An 18,060-nucleotide genomic window follows, 5' to 3' on the forward strand; every position below is an offset into this window, starting at 1 on the left:
ACGTTAAATACCAGGTGTTAACTTGAATTCTTTTGCAGATTAACAGAAAAGATGGTAAAGAAAAATCAGGAAAAAAAAATGCTGTCCTTCAGCACCGTGTAGCGTTAATGGGTGAGTGCTAGTGACAAAATCCTAGTGACAAAACGTGCAGTCTAAGCTTCCATGTCTCATCAGGTGTTGGAGCTTTTACTGATTTAATTGCTGATCACATTTTAGAGGAGCCATATTTTGTCGTCTCACAAATTTACTCAATGCAATCTGCAGACATGCCTCGGGCACAGCCAACAGAGGATTTCTTTTTTGTTTTTTTTCCACTGTCATCCAGGATAAACAGAAGAACCTCAAACTATAGAATGTTAAATTTACAATCCTGCAAAATATGAATTCTGTCCAAAAGCCTTTTTAATAACAAAATTCGGAGGATGTAAAGAATAAAACAAATAACACAATCCATAAACAAAGAAAACATAAAAACATAACTATTTATATAAATGTGAAAAAGTGGCAGCAAAAGCTCAAAATTTAAACATGTTTGTGCACAAGGAGTTACAAAAATATCATTATTAAGTGACGATATTTCTGAAAACGCATAAACAGTGACTTATATAAGCCTGGAGACGCTCCATGCAGTTGCTTATTTATTTTGCATCATCACTTGAGAGAGTTTTGAATATCAATCACGAAACGATACTTCACATCTCTTTTTACAAGCCTCTCAAGTGCCTCATTTATGTACTGAATGTTAATGAGTTCAATTTCTGGGTATACTTTGTTTGCTGCACAGAATTCCAGCATTGCTTGTGTCTCTTTGGTACCACCGGTCAAACTACCAGCAATAGTTCTTGAACCTACCACAAGTAATTTGTCATTAAACATGGCAAGAACTTGGAGCCAATATCGCAATTTCTTGCCTTAAGAAAAAAAAAAAAAAGGACTACTAGAATGAAAAATTTCTTTTCAAGAACAAGAAGATACCATAACTAAGACTTCCAGGATGCAGGCGGACTTCACTAGGAAAGCCCACTAGGACTAGAACTCCACCAACCTTCAGCAGTGACAAGTAAGGATCAAAGGGGTGATCACCAGAAGCAGTGTCAATGATGAAGTCCAGGGAATTTGTCATGGACTGCAACAAAGACTAAATTAGAAGCCAGCAGCGAACAAAGCCATGAAACAAAAGTATCAGTTAGCTGTAGTAGTGATCTCTACAGTACTTGATTACCTTTCTCATGACAAAAGTGTCTATGATTCCCGAGAGAAAAAGAAATAATGAATGATTTTAAGATAATTCAAATATACATGATTTTGTATGCTTAGATAGGATTCTTCTGGTCATTGCAACACATAACAGTCAAATGATGGAAGTCCATATATTTCTTTTCAAAATAAACAGAGGGTTTTCTTTCCCAAAAAAAAAAAAAAACTCAAAAAGGCTAATGATTTAAACAGAAGAATCTTAGTATGAAACATAATTCTAAATAGAGACCACAAGTTCATCCCATTGAATTGTCGTTGTTGTGCTACAGCACGAACTAAAAAACTATTAAGGAAAAAACAGGAAAATGTGATAATTTGATAGCTTTATCTATCGAGTAAAGTTTTGGGGACCATACAATAGAAATTTAAGTTACTTCACCACAAATTCATAGAGAATGACGTACTTTATATTTAACACTCCCTAAAACTTGAATAAGCAGCTTGAGCCACAGAAAGGTGTGTTAAAGATGTACATCAATTTGTATTTACCTCCATCTGCTTCTTGTCTGATGAGATCACAAATTTGTCTGCTCCAAGAAGTTTGAGTGCTGCTTCTTTCTTGGATTCACTTGTACTGAACACTGTTACATTCAAACCAAAAGCTTTTCCAAACTTCACTGCCATGTGACCAAGGCCACCTAGCCCAATGACTCCAAGAGATTTGTCAGGTTGGTTCATCTTATGACGCATCATGGGAGTGTACACTGTGATTCCAGCACACAGCAAAGGTGCTGCCATAGCTAATGGGTAGCCATCAGGTATCCTGTAGCAGTACCTATCCACTCCCAACCAATAAAACAGAAAACATCAGCACATATGGCTAATGTGCAACTAAATATTCATTGCATATGCCTATGACATCTTATAAGTCATCCATTTTGTTGTCATTTGCTGCAGTATCCTAACCTCTCCAATATATTACTTCCTGAAGTCATCAATTTGGCATGGATGATTGGTCCAGCACAAAGAATTTGTGTTGAATGTGCTAAATATGCATCAAGTTATCAAAATTTTCAGTTTTGGCTTTTAGAAAGTGGAGTAGAGTTGGACTCTTCCAAAAATGAGTTTGGCCCACAATAATACTATTAGAAACGGGCTCTTGTTCCTTTTAGAAACTGACCAAGGATTAGAATAGCCTTGTAGAGTATTCATGTTTCTTATATTCTTGAATTAATTTGGAAGTTTGGATAAAAGTACATCCATATTGGAAGAATTTAATGAATAATATCTAGTTAAAATTACTTCCATTTCTATGGTTCCCCATATACTGTTTTTTCCACTTCTCGAGTCAAACCCTTGGATATGTTTTTGATCTAATTGCTGCATCCATGGCCAAGCAACACCAGCATTAGTTACAGACATTCTAACACTTACAAATATCAAATTAGGTTTCATTTCATAACTTGAGCTTCTTACTTCCAACTGCCTATGAACCTAATGTCTATCCTTTACCTCTTCTATTGGGCTGGGACCAGCATTGGTGGTGTTCTAGTCAATCTCCAAGATATTTTAGGTAAATTAACACATGTAAACTTCCAGCTATCTACCATAATGATGTCATCCAAAATCAATAGTTTGATACATTCCATGCCTTAAGGTTCTTGATGGTCAATATCTGAAAGCTAACCCTCAAGTGCCAGTTTAAATATTCCCACCAGTTTTTCACAATGTTCCCTTTTATGTCAATGCTTGTTTCACTATCATCTGGAATGCTAAACTAGGATTTGACTGATCTCTTAAAGCAAATAAAGCAGCAGCAGATGTCTATAATCTATAAACTCATCCACAATTGATGCAATGCCTAGAATTCCTTAGATGCACTCCTCTCTGATTATATTCCTACTGCCTTGTCACATATTCAAATTAATGCTTGCACGTGTGCAATGCTCATCCTATACAGGAGGACTGTCAATACTCTATTAACCGGTGATTTAGGATCTGACATTTATCAGCTATTGTTTTAGTTGCAGTCCAAAAAATTTTCTCTAATCTCTCAGTGACATCCAAAGACCACAACATTCAAAAAAACCAGTTGGACTGATCTACTGTGCCAAACTTCATTAATAAATCTTTGATATCACTCTGCTTGTTTGTATGACATATCCAATATGGCAGGACTGATAATCACAGAATGTTCCATGTCAACACACTCATCCACCACAACTTATGCTGCAGTCTACATTCAGTTCTACTGAACTAGCATCATCGAAAGGTTGTTAGTGCTCCGCAAAACTTCTTCTACATACTTCCCATTAAATAGGTCAACTTGAAAGCACAAGGACCGTGAAACTTTTAAATAAGAACCACATCTAACATTTTAAAGCTCAACAATTAGCAAAGTTGATGTATTCCAAGAGAAACACATCCCATTAAATAGGTCATCTTGAAAACACAAGGACCGTGAAACTTTTAAATAAGAACCACATCTAACATTTTAAAGCTCAACAATCAGCAAAGTTGATGTATTCCAAGAGAAACACATAATAAAATTAGATTGTCAAGAAGACTTTAACTTGCATTTCATATAAAAAATATACTTATCGTCATTATTTGCCATGCTTTTGTATTATGATATAATTAGTCTATAACATAAATGAAGAAATTTCAGCCGAGGACAAGTAACTTGCCTCTCCTTAACTATGATGTAGCTGGAATATCCCCCTTTTGTGACAGTGCCATCTGAATCAAGGCCGTTGAAAGTCAAAATTGATCCTTTCGAACAATGAACTTCTACAAAATCATTACAATACTCGCACTCTCCACATGAATCAACATACGTGCCAACACCAGCATGGTCACCAACTTTGAAACCTTTAACACTGGAACCAACCTCTGTGACAAGCCCAACAATCTCATGCCTGAAACATAGATAGCCAACTATTAAAATATAAATACAAAATCTTGGAAAATTTATCTGATAATCTCATAAAGAAATATAATAAGTAACACATACTGTTATGTTGTTGAAATTGTTTCCAGTATTTCAACATTCTTTTGGAAACAAAGAAGTCATTTTTTATATATATCGCAGTTTTCATCTTTTCTCTCTGATGAAGACTGTGAATCATCAACACAATTGCTCTATTTAAGTTAGTAGTGTATTGTAAAAAATTAAATAGGAAAAGCTGTACTGCATTTTGTATGCTACAGTTATTTCAGACATCATATATATCTCCGCTAATCTCTCTTCTTTCATTGAATGAATCAAGATTGGTCTATTAAAGCTCACATGATGGAAGGCAATTGGACACGATGACATTTTCCTTGAGTATAACTGCTTCTTAAAAGAAAAAACAACGTCCATTTTATATTAAGGGCAATATGTTGTATATTGTGCTAGCTTCTTGCAGTGAGAACTTGCAGCTTTTATTGTATGGAATAAAACTTCTTTCAACTTATAGTGCACATAAAAAACATTTTTGTGCTTGCAATCTCATACCCAGAACCTTAACCAACATTAAGTAATAAGTATGCTTCTAAAGTTTCCAATTTTTAATATTTTTCTAATCAGAAATCAAGTGCCTACTTTTTCCCCTGGAGGGGGTAAGGACTCATGACTAGATGGTAACCAAGAGGTATCATGATCACTGAAGTATGCTAACCTTACCTTGAATGTAGTTGTCCATCTCAGACCTATCAATCTAGGAATCAATCTCAATGGTTCGCTGAGTTTCCCATCATGTCTTTCAAACTTCAAATTTAATTCCTATTACTGCATGATAGTTGACCTAAGCAAACTGATTATGTACTGATCTTTCATATCATACAACTTGTATCAAGACTCTCTACCAAATTGCTGAAATATATTAAATTTCTATCTAACATTCTGATGGAGTTTTATTTCTTGCATGTGCATTTATTTTTTAAAGTTTAAAAACTTAATCATGTCTCCTTAATCTCCTTAGTCCAGTATGATGAGAATCAGTCTACACAGAAATACTTGTTTCCCACAAACTTTATATAAGTAACAGCATTTACAGAAATTCCCAGAGTCCCAACAATGGCAACAAAACTGAGCATATTCTCAACATCTCATTTTTGTGAAATGACAAAAGCTTGTATAACTATCTAAAATTTTAAATTATAGTTTTAAACCAAAGATGCAGGATTCATCATGAAAAACATGTGTGCATTAGTAGAGCAATTTCTTTTCTTTTAAATTCAGCATTGACCCAACACACTCTATAACTCGATATTAAGCATATTTTCCACGAACAATGCCTTAGAATTAGGTGGAAGATTGTTCATAGTCCTAAAGGTTACTGTCAAATGGATGGTATTCAAAAATATCTGATACTTCATTTCATTACCTCTTAGAAAATGACCCTATTCAATCCACCAAGTACTCTTTTTTTTTTGTGTGTCGGGGGGCATGCTTAAGAATCCACTTCACACTTAAGCATTCACAATCTATTTGTTTGGGATGCTATCTGTACCAAGATTAGCCAAACCATATTAAGCTAGCCGATTCGGGGCATATCTAACCAGACCGGTTGGTTACCAGCATGGTTCAAGCCTCCCGTTTGATTCAAAATATAAAATTGCCTAACTCACCTCTCTTCATTTCATTTGCCCCTCAACCATTTCGAAACCCTAACCCTGAAATCCCTCGGTCCTTGCTTGGTTTGATGATGACAACGTATGATGACAACAACGACAGTAAGGTCATCAGCCAGGTAATTTTCTCTCTCTCTCCCTCTCTCTCACACTGGACCTGAGCCTCTCTAGCTTTTGACCTCTTTCTCACCAGATTCGATCTCTCTCCCCTCCCTCTGTTGCTCTCTCTCTCCTTTCCTCCCTCTCCTCCTCACTCTTTGGCTCTCTCTGTTTTGATACACCCACGACCCATACCATTCCGAACGGTTGCCAATCGGTAAGACCTTCAGTATCAATTTGGTGAACCTTGATCTATACAAATCATCTAGTTTATTTCTAAGCATTTCAAGCAGCTAAATTACAATGTCAAACCACTCCTAAGCTATACTCCCCATCTTCATCTAGTTGGCCTATTCAGATTATATGCAACATAAAATCATTCCCCTGGTAATTTATAATTCCTATTCGAGGATGCTTCAATTACACGTATTATAGGCCTACCTAAGTAGTATATGCTGCGATGTTTCCAAACTACTTTAATGTTTCATTTTTCTCATTCATATGCATTTATCTCACTTTTCAAAATTCATTTTACAAAAATAAGAGAAAATTTTTATCAAACTTTCCCACCAACTTTGAAGCTGTAGGCATGACATCTGTTCATAATTCTTTTGTTAGAATTTTTGGACTGGCTTCATCACATAGGAGTGTTAGTAGGCTTGAACTTCGTTAGGGCTCATATGTCAGGCCTCGTTTAGGAAAGGTCTACGACACAAAGAATTGGATCAAGCTGGACCTTGTTAGCCTCATATCAATTCGGACCTGCTATGGACCACCAAGGCTAGACCAAAATTAGCTTTTAACTTGCATTTCTGCTTGGGAGATTCGTGTCTTCCTTACAAAGATTTTTGTTTTTCTTTCCTTATCATTATACTTTTTCTTAGTTCAAAGGAAGGCTTGCTCTATAATTGCTCTAAACTTCGGACGCACAATCTCCTTATGCATATTCGGTGCTTTAGATATCATAGACTCTTGTCTAATGATATGAAGAAAGATGTGTTGATACATTATGCAAATGCCATATAGATCAGATATTGCTTCCTGGTTGCCCATTGGAATTATATATATATATAATATTCGGTGCTTTAGATATCATAGACTCTTGTCTTATGATAGGAAGAAAGATGTGTCGATACATTATGCTATATCAGTAGCTTTTGACCTCTTTCATGTTGATATGTCATTCTATATCAGTAGAGCAGTAGAGTTAACTTTCATAGATATTAACATGGTGAGGTGATTTAAGGATTAAATCATATTAAATAATTGAATGTAACATAATTATTTAGAATTTTTTCTTGGTTTTATCGATTTTTATGATTCTTTATATTTTTAGTTTTCAGCCTGAAAACATCAAAACCATAAATCTGAATATTACAAACAATATAATATGCTATAAAATTATACAAAAGATGATATCTTGGTCTTTTTCCCCTTATTTACCCAATATTTTTTTCAATTGTTTTTCTATGTTTCATGCTGATATTTTGAAGCTCAAGCTAAAATTATTGATTTGAAACTTGGCAGGCCCAACCAAATCAGAATGAAGTATATAAGCATAAATATTTGTCATTGCAAGTATATGAATTTACCTTGACAGAAAGCAAAGAAGAAATGTCAAGCATGCTTCTTCTAATGACTTGTTCATAGGAAGGTACATACATCCTAGAAATATTTTTTCTTTGGTAAAATAGATAGGTTCATGTTCACATAAAGATCCTATTGGCCACCTTTTGTCCTATAAATTAGAGATAATATTTTGACATATCAATTGTCAAAATCTTGTCCATGATAGAATTGAACAGGTATCTTTAATAGCATTCAAAAAATATGTATTTTTAAAATGTCCATCAAGCAATCTTTCTAGTTCTATAAGCTTTTTCTTTTTTTTTTTTGCTAGGACAAGCAAATTTCACGTATGACATTATGATAGTAAAATTTCAAGCAGATAGATCCACTCATTACTAATACAGTTTTTGACAAATGGAAACTATGCAATATAGTTGAGTAAAGGAAAACATACCCAGGCACCAATGGGTACTTTGAGTCACCAGCCATATTTCGAGTCCAAATGACATCAGCGTAACAAACTCCACAATGTGTTATTTTTATATGAACATCATCTCTTCCAACAACTCTGCATGACTTGAAGAGGAGTTTAATAACGGTTCATGATAAAACTGTTGTTTTGAGACAAGTATTTTACCATGATTAAGTCATATCTTAGAAAAGACTACTGATTAACATAATAAACCAAGAACCATCTAATTGATATAAATTAGAACAATTCTTATGCACGGTCAGAACTTGGAAGACTGCATAAGAAACATTATGAAGTTTATATAATTTTAAACACCTTTACAATTATTATCCATGTATCCCTAATGCTTGGTTCAAGAGGTAACATCCATTGGCCACAAAAATAGTATTTACAAATTTTAAAATCAAATAAAGAATACCAATTTACCTGGAAGCATAGACTTGGACTATCTTGGTTCTCATGTTACAAGTTGATAAAGCAACAAAGTATAACAAACATATGCTATGATTCATGACATAAATACTAATACGATTTTTCAGCAGAATCCAAATCAAGCTTGTAGTGTTCTTTGGAACTTAGTTACCTGAAGTGGGTGCTGATGTAGGAGCAGATTTGGGTGCGGGTGCTGGGAAATGGTTCTCTTAAAACTATTTTGAAAAGGGAATCATTTAGAAAGAGGGTGACAGGGATGAATTTCCAGAGAGATTCCGAAGCGAGTCCACCACCCGAGGTGAAGTTTCGTGCTGCTAAGATTTGGAAGAGTACATGGCAAATATACAACACCAAGGGGGAAAAAAATCATATGACTACATCAGCATGTAAAACCCTGCACCTGTCTGATTAATAGCTATATTACCCGGTTAAACAATTTCATACATCACATTGCATAATCTTAGATGTCCATTTTTTAAGATGCCCACCTGAAATCAACAATACAAGTTCAGTCAAAAATAATGTGCAAATACAAGAATCTTATATCTATCTTTTCTGTTGCTAAGGAAAATAAAAGAAAGAAGTCATGCACTATATCAAGTGCACCTGCGCTTGAATCTGTAAGGTGAAAGAGTTCCAAAAGCATCTCTTGCAGCCCAAGCTAGGCAATCTCCACTACCAATTTCAGTGTCCATTGGTAAGATACCTGCAACTATAAAAAAGGACATGTAGGAAACAGTAGAGTGATGCAGACATGCAGTGGATACCAATATATCCACAAAGAGTATTATTATTAAATTTTACTCAAGTAACAAATATTAAGATGTACATAATAACAATTGTGCAACAGGCACACCAAGTAATGAGCTTTTTCCTTCCATTGAGACAAAGATCCAGCTTTATCTTAATCATTACTCAACAACTCAAGCAGGAAAGGCCTACTATATATTGCTTCCTGGTTGGCCGTTGTAATTTAAAGTTCTCTCTTATATGAATTAAATATTTTTGTCAGGAAAGTTCTCTCTCTCTCTCTCTCTCTCTCTCTCTCTCTCTCTCTCTCTTTCTCTGTGTCTGTGTGTGCGTGCGCGCATGCGCGCGTGTGTGCGTGTGTCACACACACACATATGCGTGCACGCACAAAAAAGTTTTTATTTAAAAAAAAAAAGAGTTGCTTGGGCATATAGTTGGAATGTTTATGCGCCCAAATGCAGCATGCAAGATTAGATGGACATGGTAACACCATTTTTCTAAACAAAATGGGAGCTAAGATCCCACCTGAATTCGCTAAAATAAAATCACAGTCAAATCTTGTAAAGAAAAGAATTCTTAGATTGATCTTTCAGATTGGGATATAACAACTGCTCTGCAATTTTTAATACTGTTGTAACAAACTATCTATTAGCGCACAACTAATACTTTGGGAATGCTCTGTTTAAACATATAACCTACATCCGTGCCCCATAAGGTCAACCATCTCAGACTATCCGATAGAAGAACTCAAACGTCCTACCCATTTGATTACTCCTAGGATTTTATTTTTAAAAAAATCTTGTGGCTATCCTGGACAACTTGTGGGGTTAAACACAAAGAATTGGCCCCCAAATCCCCGCCTGGGAAGCATAATATGAGAACTCGTAGATGATGATGAAAGAATGAGTTCAGTATTGATAGTAATCGACAAGAACAAATTTACGAAGAATACGAGTTTCACCACCAAACAAAAATCAGGAAAATAGATTGCAAACCGTTAACGAACATCCATACAGTTAAAAAAAAGAGAAAAAAAGATTCTCGGACTAGCAAAGAAGACAGAAATCGACGGTTAGATGCGATTACCTAGGAGAAGGATTACGGCCAGGCGACTTGGCTCTGCTGCTGTGCTTTTTTTGGTGCAATCTGCTGCTGTGCTTTGGGAGAGAGGTTTTTGTTCTCCTCCCTCTCCTTTTGCGATCCTGGTATGCTACCAACCTCGGCGGAAGCTTTTTGCTTTTATTCGCAAACCCGAATGGGGGCTTCCTATGTACTGGAGGACCGGATGGAGGTTGGATGGGCAGGGTTGTCGTGCACTGACGGTAAGGTTAAGGAAACTATGACCACAGGGAAGCATGGATGCAACTGGATCCGGGTGACCAGAAGCAAACCGGTTTGTAATTTTTTTTTTTTAAAAAAAAGGAAAAGAAAAGGGTTGGGTCAACCCATTAAGTACTCGACTTGAAATAGCTTAATTTTTTAGAAGTTCTAATCTCGTGCAGAAACTTGACATGACAAGCTATGAATTTAGGAGTTTATTTACAGAGTTACACATCAGCTGTATAATTGTTCTGCAAATAATTGTGTATTACTTCAGCAATTTTTATGAAAGATTGGGCAATCCAATCTGGTTTTCTTTAGTAGTGTCATCAGTTCAGACTTGAACACGAGTCTTTGGCAGAGTCATTTAACTTGATCTATTTCAAATTATTTTTGAATTAATATTTTGGTCAGTTGAGGTCCGGAGTTGATGTCTGATTACTTTATGGAGTGATTTTGTTAATGGATTGAGTTTGATTCAAAGGATCCGAATCTGATCTTTCATGAATCCTCGGAGATGCACTGCATCCAAGATATTATGTCCTAAAACAATCGGCTCCATGAGGCTGAGTTTAGGATTAGATCCATTATTTTTTTTTTTTTTATTATTTTGGAAATATAATATGATATTATAATAAATAAAAAATTTAATAATCAATTTTATGCTGTATGTTAGTGAATAGAAGTTTTCACCATCAATGTTTGCATCCAAATAACAAACTGGGAACTTTGCATAAGCTAAACCTCCATGTAGGAATTCTTATCATTGATATCGATGCCATTAATGTAGGCTCTATGCAAAATGATTTTTTTCAACTATTTTTAAAATATAATATCATAATATAATAAATTATAATTAATAAAAAGTCTCAATAGCCAATTTTATTGTATATTAAGTAATAAATTTTAATAATATCTAAAAAATAAATCGATATCATTAATATTTATTATATTTAAAAATAGAGTTTGACGATGTCTGAGTATATTAACATCAACATCATTAATGCCAGTATTTATATGGCACATGGAGAGCTATGCACAAGCTGATGTATATTAGCATACAACCTGTTGATACACGGGATATAGTTTTTTTCTCATTTTTTCAACTACTTTTGAAATACAATATTAAATATATATAAGATAACAAATTATAAAAATAAAATAGAATACAATAGATATAAGAGCCTAATTATTTTTTAAAATAAATTTTTTGTATTAGTATTTTGATATACTGTCAATATACAAAATTCTAATAGTATATATACATCTATCAATATAGAAAAATAATGTGTTATTATAAAATTATAAGATCATAATCTATTTTACGTATAATAAGAAATAAAAATATTGCATCTAGGGGAGATATTTGTGATATAGTGTGGCCATTGGTGCTAACCCTTTCACTTTTAAGTAAAATTATGATTATAAAATATAATAAAAAATAAAAAGTATTAGCATAATCTAATGACCTGCATGGTGCAATTTTTTTCTTTTTCTTTCCAATTGTTCTTGAATACAATATAAAATAGATATAATAGAATAAATAAATAGAATAGAATAGAAATACATATATATTAAGAGCCTACTTATTTTTAAAATAAAATTGATATTAATATTATAATATATCATCATTATAAAAATTTTAATAATTTTATCAATAAAATAAAATAATAATTTATTATAAAATAATAAGATCATGATCCAATTTGTGTATGATAAGGAATGGAAAAGCATCGCATCTAGGAAATATTTAAATACAACATAGCAAGATCATTATTAGTTCTATTTTCATTTTTAGGTAAGATCATAATCATAAAAATACAATAAAAATTTATAAAATAATAGTATAATCTAATAATTCACTCAACATATGGGCAGATAATGAACTAATAAATTTTTTTATTAATATCAACATATATTAAGTAATTATGATTATTAATAACATCATTAATTTATATATTAGTTTAGTAATACTAATAAAAAAATTTACTTAATATGATTTAGTAATATAATGAGCTTCTTATTAATGATTTATAATTTTATATTTTAATAAAAAATTATATTAAATAAGATCACTATTTATTATACAATATAAAGAGATCTATTAATAATCTATTTGATATGAGCATCGACATAGCATATAGATAGCTTTGTTCAAGCAAAGCTTCTATTTTAGTATGTATACACACACTAATATACGACCTGTGCAATGTGTGGAATGCAGCTTTTGCATTTTTTTTTCTAGAAATATAATATAGAATAGATATAATGGATAGATAATAGAAATATAATAGAAAAAAGAGATATAAGAGTCTAATTATTTTATAAAATAAGAATCATATTAATAATATTATTAATATGGGTGTTTATGTGGTGAATGGAGAGCTAAGCACATGTTGAGCCACATTTTATTCTTTTTGGTAGATAATAGATATAATAGATAATAAAATATATAATTAATAGAATAGATATAAGATCTCTATTTATTATCCAAAATAAAGACCATATCGATGATATCATTAATATGAGTGTCCACATGATGAATGGAGAGGTAACTTTAGTATACATATATTTATATATTTATTAGATTATTACCCAAAATAAAGGCCACATTAATGACATCATTGATATAGACATCCCTATGATAAATGGAGAGCTCAGTGCAAACTGAAATTTTCAGTTTTATATATTAGATTAGATAATATATGTGCAATATATATATATATATATATATATATATATATATATATTCAATTTTTTTTGAAATATAATATGATAATGTAATAAATTATAAATTATAATTGATAAAATACTTCAACAGCCGAATTTTTATTGCACATAGATATTGAACTTTAATAATAACTGAGTAAATTAATACTGATGTATTTCATTTCTTGTCCTTCCAAATAATATCATAAAATTTGTTGGCTAATAGAAAAGATGACAAGGCAAATAATAAGAAATAGATGGGTATGCAAATGCGCTACCAACATTGGAGTAGTCGAAAAGATCGGTGGTGATCAAAAAAGGATATAAGACTAGTATGGGTTCAGATGATACCATCATTCGAAGGAGATAGATAGATATAGATAGGAGTATAGTCTAAGCAACGGTAGTAAAGATCTAAATTAACATTACTCTTAAGATAAAAGCTAGTGGTAAGATAAGGTTGATCAAATTACTGAAGAATCCTATATAATGTACAAGTTCCACTTATTTATATGAAACATAATAAGTATCCAGTTATTTATACTAAACAACCATCCTCCGATAGCATATATTCACTAGTATAGCTATTCTGCATCAACTATTAGACCAATAATCATATCTTGTTGTCCTTTTAATTCATTTATCGTACTCGTGTTAAACCCCTCTCTTTATTTAACCTATTATGCGGTCTTCAATATTTAAAAGTATTTATTATATCAGTCATCATCTGTGCATATATATCTTGTATTATGATTAATCATAGTCCAAGTCTTAATCTATTGATCTTCTCACTAGCATCACGATAGAATTCTATTTTTTTGGTCTCCCTCCACAAATAAGGCTTTTTGTAACTAAACTTTATCCTTCCCGATAAAAGTCACATGATTTTTATCCATCTTTATCTTTTCTAACCTTGTCCACATGATGCTAGCTTTATCTAAACCCATCACCCATTCAAATGGTAGAACAAAAGGAGTAAGAAAAGAAAGAAAAGAAGATAATAGAATAAAGAAAAAGGAAGGAAGAAGAAAAAAAAGAAAGGGAGGAAAGAAAGAAAGAAAGAAAAAAAAAAGAGAAAAAAAAAGAGATAGAAAAAAAGAAAAAGAGAAAGAAATAAAATGAAAAAAATAAAAAAAATAGGAAAGAAAAAAAATGAATGAAACAAGGTTAAAAAGAAAAAAAATAAAGGAAAGAAGAGAGGGATGGAGGTAGCTAAGGGTTATGATAGTCACTGGAGAGAAGATAAAGATGCTTCGATGCGACTTCATAGTATGCGAGCTACAAAATATAGCTAGTCTGAAAATGCTAGCTAGCTACTATTTATTTAAATTGGAGTTGCCTGGCTGGCACTCCAACAGGCTCCGACAGCACCTATATTCTTCATTGCCTTTTTCTTTTTTTGGTTCGATGCTCAGCTGGCAGCGTCCCCACCGTTTCAGTTCTTAGCATTCCACTCGTGGCTCCAGAGAATTGAGAACTGGACCCGACCAAAAGATAAGATGAACTTCTTTTCTTTATTCTCGTAAAGAACAGTTTTCCGTGCTTACACATCAAATTGAGAAAGACCGTGTGAGTACGGACCTCCCCGTTTGGATACCTTGAAAGGGAGGTGCTACTTACAATCCTATGGACAGCTGTCCAAAATGCCGAGGTGGTTGTGCGCGTCCAACCATTCAGGTATTTTTTCGAGTCCCCTGCAGCATGCGACTGGGACAGGATGGCGCAAACGGCCATCCCGATCCCACTGTTTAAAATTTGCTCATAATATATATATATATATATATACACAAACGCGCACGCACATATGATATATCATTGGTAGTAATAAAAATAAAATAAAATTAAATTAAATAATAACATATCTATATCTATATTTATTTTATCTGATGAATACAATATAAATATAAATATTATTCGGATGTAAAAATTTATATCTATATTTATTTTGAATAGATACATATATAATTTCGACATTAAAAATATGAATATAACGGTAGATATAATTTAAATAATTAAATTTTATGACTATAACATCAAATATATGACTAAATAGATGATAAATTAAATTAATAATATATTTATATAATTATATATATTTAAAAAAATTAATAAATATTATATAAAATCATATAAGGTTATATATAGATTTAGATACAGATCGGACAGTTATATATTCATATTTATATTTATTTTTTTTATAGATATAGATTCTGATAAAGATATTAGTTGAATCATCAAATTTTTGTCTATATTTGAATTGATTTGGATACAAAAATATATTTGAATAGATAATATCCATACTACTCTCATCCCTAAATAGAAGCTTTCGAAAACATACAAACCAATCTCATTAACATTGGTAAAAAAAAGATTCCAATGGCAAAACATGACAAGGCATTTATCAAAGGACTAATAGTTATTGCTTTCGTTAAGAAGAGACCTCTATCACATTACATCATAACCTTTAGAAAGCATATCATAACATAATACCATACATCTACATTTAATTAAATGAAACACATAGCACGCTGATGAACTTACCGATCTAGCTTTGTGATGAATTCATGAGATTGCTCGTTTCCTTTTTTCCAAAAATTGAACACATAACTTGTTCAATATGATTATATTTAGTATCGAGAATCAATGTTCATAATATGGATCAGATGACACCGCGGAAAAGAGGGGGAAAGAAAATTTCTTCATCCTTCTAACAGGTTCATAAGCCTTCACCAATCTAATTGGCTAATGCTTCAACCATGTCAAATTAGTAAACATATCCATTATCCAAGAACCCCAAACCGTCCAAAAATAGCCCAGCCCTTTTTCTTACCCCTTCAAGAATTCTTCGAAAGAAAGATGCCTTGATTCATCAAAATGCATCCATATTATTTTTTTTCACATCCACATTTTCCATATAATATTTCTCATCCAACTATCAAATAGATCCAGTTCTAAAACAAAATTATGAAACAAAAGAAACAATTTTTTTTATCAAAGTAAAAGAAAATTTATCAAAAAAGAAGCTCTGATCCAAAGAGCAAGTAAAAAGATGCAAAGTTACAGCCGCTCAACGAATGAGATCAAATGCTTTCCTCCTCCTCCTCAACGAATCGGTGCAAAGGGCCAAAAAAAAAAAAAAAAAAAGAAAGAGAGAGAGAGAGAGGCTACGGAACGAAAGAAAAATTGGATGAGAAGGGAAAGGAAGGCTGCAGGGGTGGGGAAGCCGATGGCGGCCATCGGGACGAAGGCGATTTGATTGATTGATTCATAGAAAGCCGAACAGGACGGAGAAGCCGATGACGATGAGCCAGACGATGTGGACGAGGAGGAGGGCCTGGCCAGAGACGAGGCCGCTGCCGCCGCTACCCACCTGGCAGGGTCCCCTCTTGGCCACCCGGACGCCGGCGCACGCGGCCTCCGGGCAGCCGCACCAGTATGTGACGCCGTCGACGCCGCAGACAGGATCGGCCCGGAAGCAGTTGATGGGGCAGGAGGAGGAGGAGGCGGCGACGGAGGTGGAGGAGTTGCCGCCGGAAGGCAGGCCGGCAGGGCAAGCGTCGTCTTCGGCGCCTCCGAGGCCCTCTGGCCGGGCGGCGGTCGCCAGGAGGAGGAAGAGGGCGAGGAAGAGGAAGGGGGAGAGGTTGGTCGCGGGCATGGTGGTGGGCGAGCTGCGGAGGCCGGGGCTCCTCGGCTCGCAGGTGGGAGGGATCGGGACGCGGCGGAACCCTAGCCGGACCGCCACCGCCCCCTGGAGCGGTCTTGGAATTTTGATTTCTTCTTCGCCTTTTTGATTTCTTCTTCGCCTTTTTCTTTCTTTCTTCTTTCTCGCCGGCGTGGAAATGTGTCTGGTTTCGGGGGTTTTGGTGGGCTTGGGTGCGGCTTCTGCGTGAGGTGAGAGGTGAGAGGTGGGGCGACGGCCTGACGCGGTCTCGGATGGCTCTTAACCCTTTATAGCAAGCGCTCTCCGAAACCGGTCGTCGAGTCAACGTACCTTCAACGGTAAGGCAAAGAAAGGATTTAAAATAAAAATAAATGTACGATTTTTGCATGCATGACGGGAGCCATGCTGTTGGAGTGATGAATCGAGGGTTCCAACCGCCAAGTAATTGAGATGACCATGATTTTTGAATATTTTTTTAACATAATATTTTTTAATATTTTATTTCATAAATACCTCCACCTCAAATTTATTTTCCAGAATATCATTTTAGTGCTAGCTAAGACGAAATCATGAATTGAACCCATGAATTTAGAGTCGATGTAGTCGAACTTGTGGATTAAACCCACAAGTTTCTTCGGTGACGTGGAATTTCTATTGAAATCGTAGGTTAAACCCATGATTTCATTTTAAACGATTTCAATTTTGAAATAAATTGAAATCATGGATTCAACCCACGATTTCAATTTAAAATAAAACTTGTAGGTTCAACCTACGATTTCAGTTCAAATTTTTTACGAGCTATTATAGGAGAAATCGTGGGTTCAACCCACGATTTCTTAATTATGGGTTGAACTTACGATTTCAATTCAAAATGTGGTCACGATTTAAATTGATCAGGCCGTCACAGAAAAATCATGGGTTGAACCCACGATTTTCTGAAATTAGAATCTTAACCCACAATTCCTAAAATCTTAGGTTCAACCCATGATTTCAGTTCAAATTTTCCACCCATTACCACCCAATTCAAATTTGTGAGCCGTTTGGAGTTGTTACAGGAGAAATCATGGATTGAACCCACGATTTTCTGAAATGGGACCTCAACCGACGATTTCTCCTATTTTATCCCCACTCAAACCCATCCTGCTCTCCATAAATTTTTTGAAAATTTTCTTTTTATTGTAGTTAGTCCACTCCATTTTAGCTAGATCCTGATCCCTATTCTAGAATCATTTTG

At 34.1% G+C, this 18,060-nt stretch overlaps 2 protein-coding genes across 5 annotated transcripts; both read right to left on the reverse strand.

Moving 5' to 3' along the window:
- Positions 1–468: 468 nt before the first annotated feature.
- LOC105043276 (probable cinnamyl alcohol dehydrogenase 1) lies at positions 469–10,392 on the reverse strand. 4 transcript variants are annotated; one of them, XM_029264039.2, is made up of 8 exons: positions 10,223–10,387; positions 8,993–9,092; positions 8,538–8,874; positions 7,937–8,050; positions 3,885–4,115; positions 1,747–2,032; positions 976–1,126; positions 469–848 (listed from the first exon to the last, which is right to left on the reverse strand). In XM_029264039.2, exons 4-8 carry the CDS (start codon positions 7,969–7,971, stop codon positions 652–654), a joined length of 900 nt encoding a protein of 299 aa, XP_029119872.1. In that variant the 5' UTR covers positions 7,972–8,050; positions 8,538–8,874; positions 8,993–9,092; positions 10,223–10,387; the 3' UTR covers positions 469–651. The 4 variants fall into 4 exon arrangements, with proteins under 4 accessions (XP_029119872.1, XP_029119873.1, XP_010919063.1 ...); XM_029264040.2 differs by having other exon boundaries at positions 8,993–9,098; XM_010920761.4 differs by lacking the exon at positions 8,538–8,874 and having other exon boundaries at positions 10,223–10,392.
- A 5,309-nt stretch (positions 10,393–15,701) lies between these two features.
- Positions 15,702–17,082, reverse strand: LOC105043275 (uncharacterized). The gene has a single exon (XM_010920758.4). The coding sequence runs from the start codon at positions 16,818–16,820 to the stop codon at positions 16,431–16,433; it is 390 nt and encodes a 129-aa protein (XP_010919060.1). The 5' UTR covers positions 16,821–17,082; the 3' UTR covers positions 15,702–16,430.
- Between the last annotated feature and the right edge of the window lie 978 nt (positions 17,083–18,060).

The sequence above is a fragment of the Elaeis guineensis genome, chromosome 4 (genome assembly GCF_000442705.2).
Source record: "Elaeis guineensis isolate ETL-2024a chromosome 4, EG11, whole genome shotgun sequence".
Classification (NCBI taxonomy): Eukaryota; Viridiplantae; Streptophyta; class Magnoliopsida; order Arecales; family Arecaceae; genus Elaeis; species Elaeis guineensis.

Excerpts from the sequence above, each read along its gene's own strand:
- LOC105043276 (XM_010920761.4), bottom strand. The coding sequence starts at position 9,081 with ATGGACACTGAAATTGGTAGTGGAGATTGCCTAGCTTGGGCTGCAAGA. Across the intron at positions 1,127-1,746 it reads CAGACAAGAAGCAGATGGAG|TCCATGACAAATTCCCTGGA; the intron begins GTAAATACAAAT and ends TCTTTGTTGCAG. Across the intron at positions 849-975 it reads TCCTGGAAGTCTTAGTTATG|GTTCAAGAACTATTGCTGGT; the intron begins GTATCTTCTTGT and ends TACTTGTGGTAG.
- LOC105043275 (XM_010920758.4), bottom strand. The coding sequence starts at position 16,820 with ATGCCCGCGACCAACCTCTCCCCCTTCCTCTTCCTCGCCCTCTTCCTC.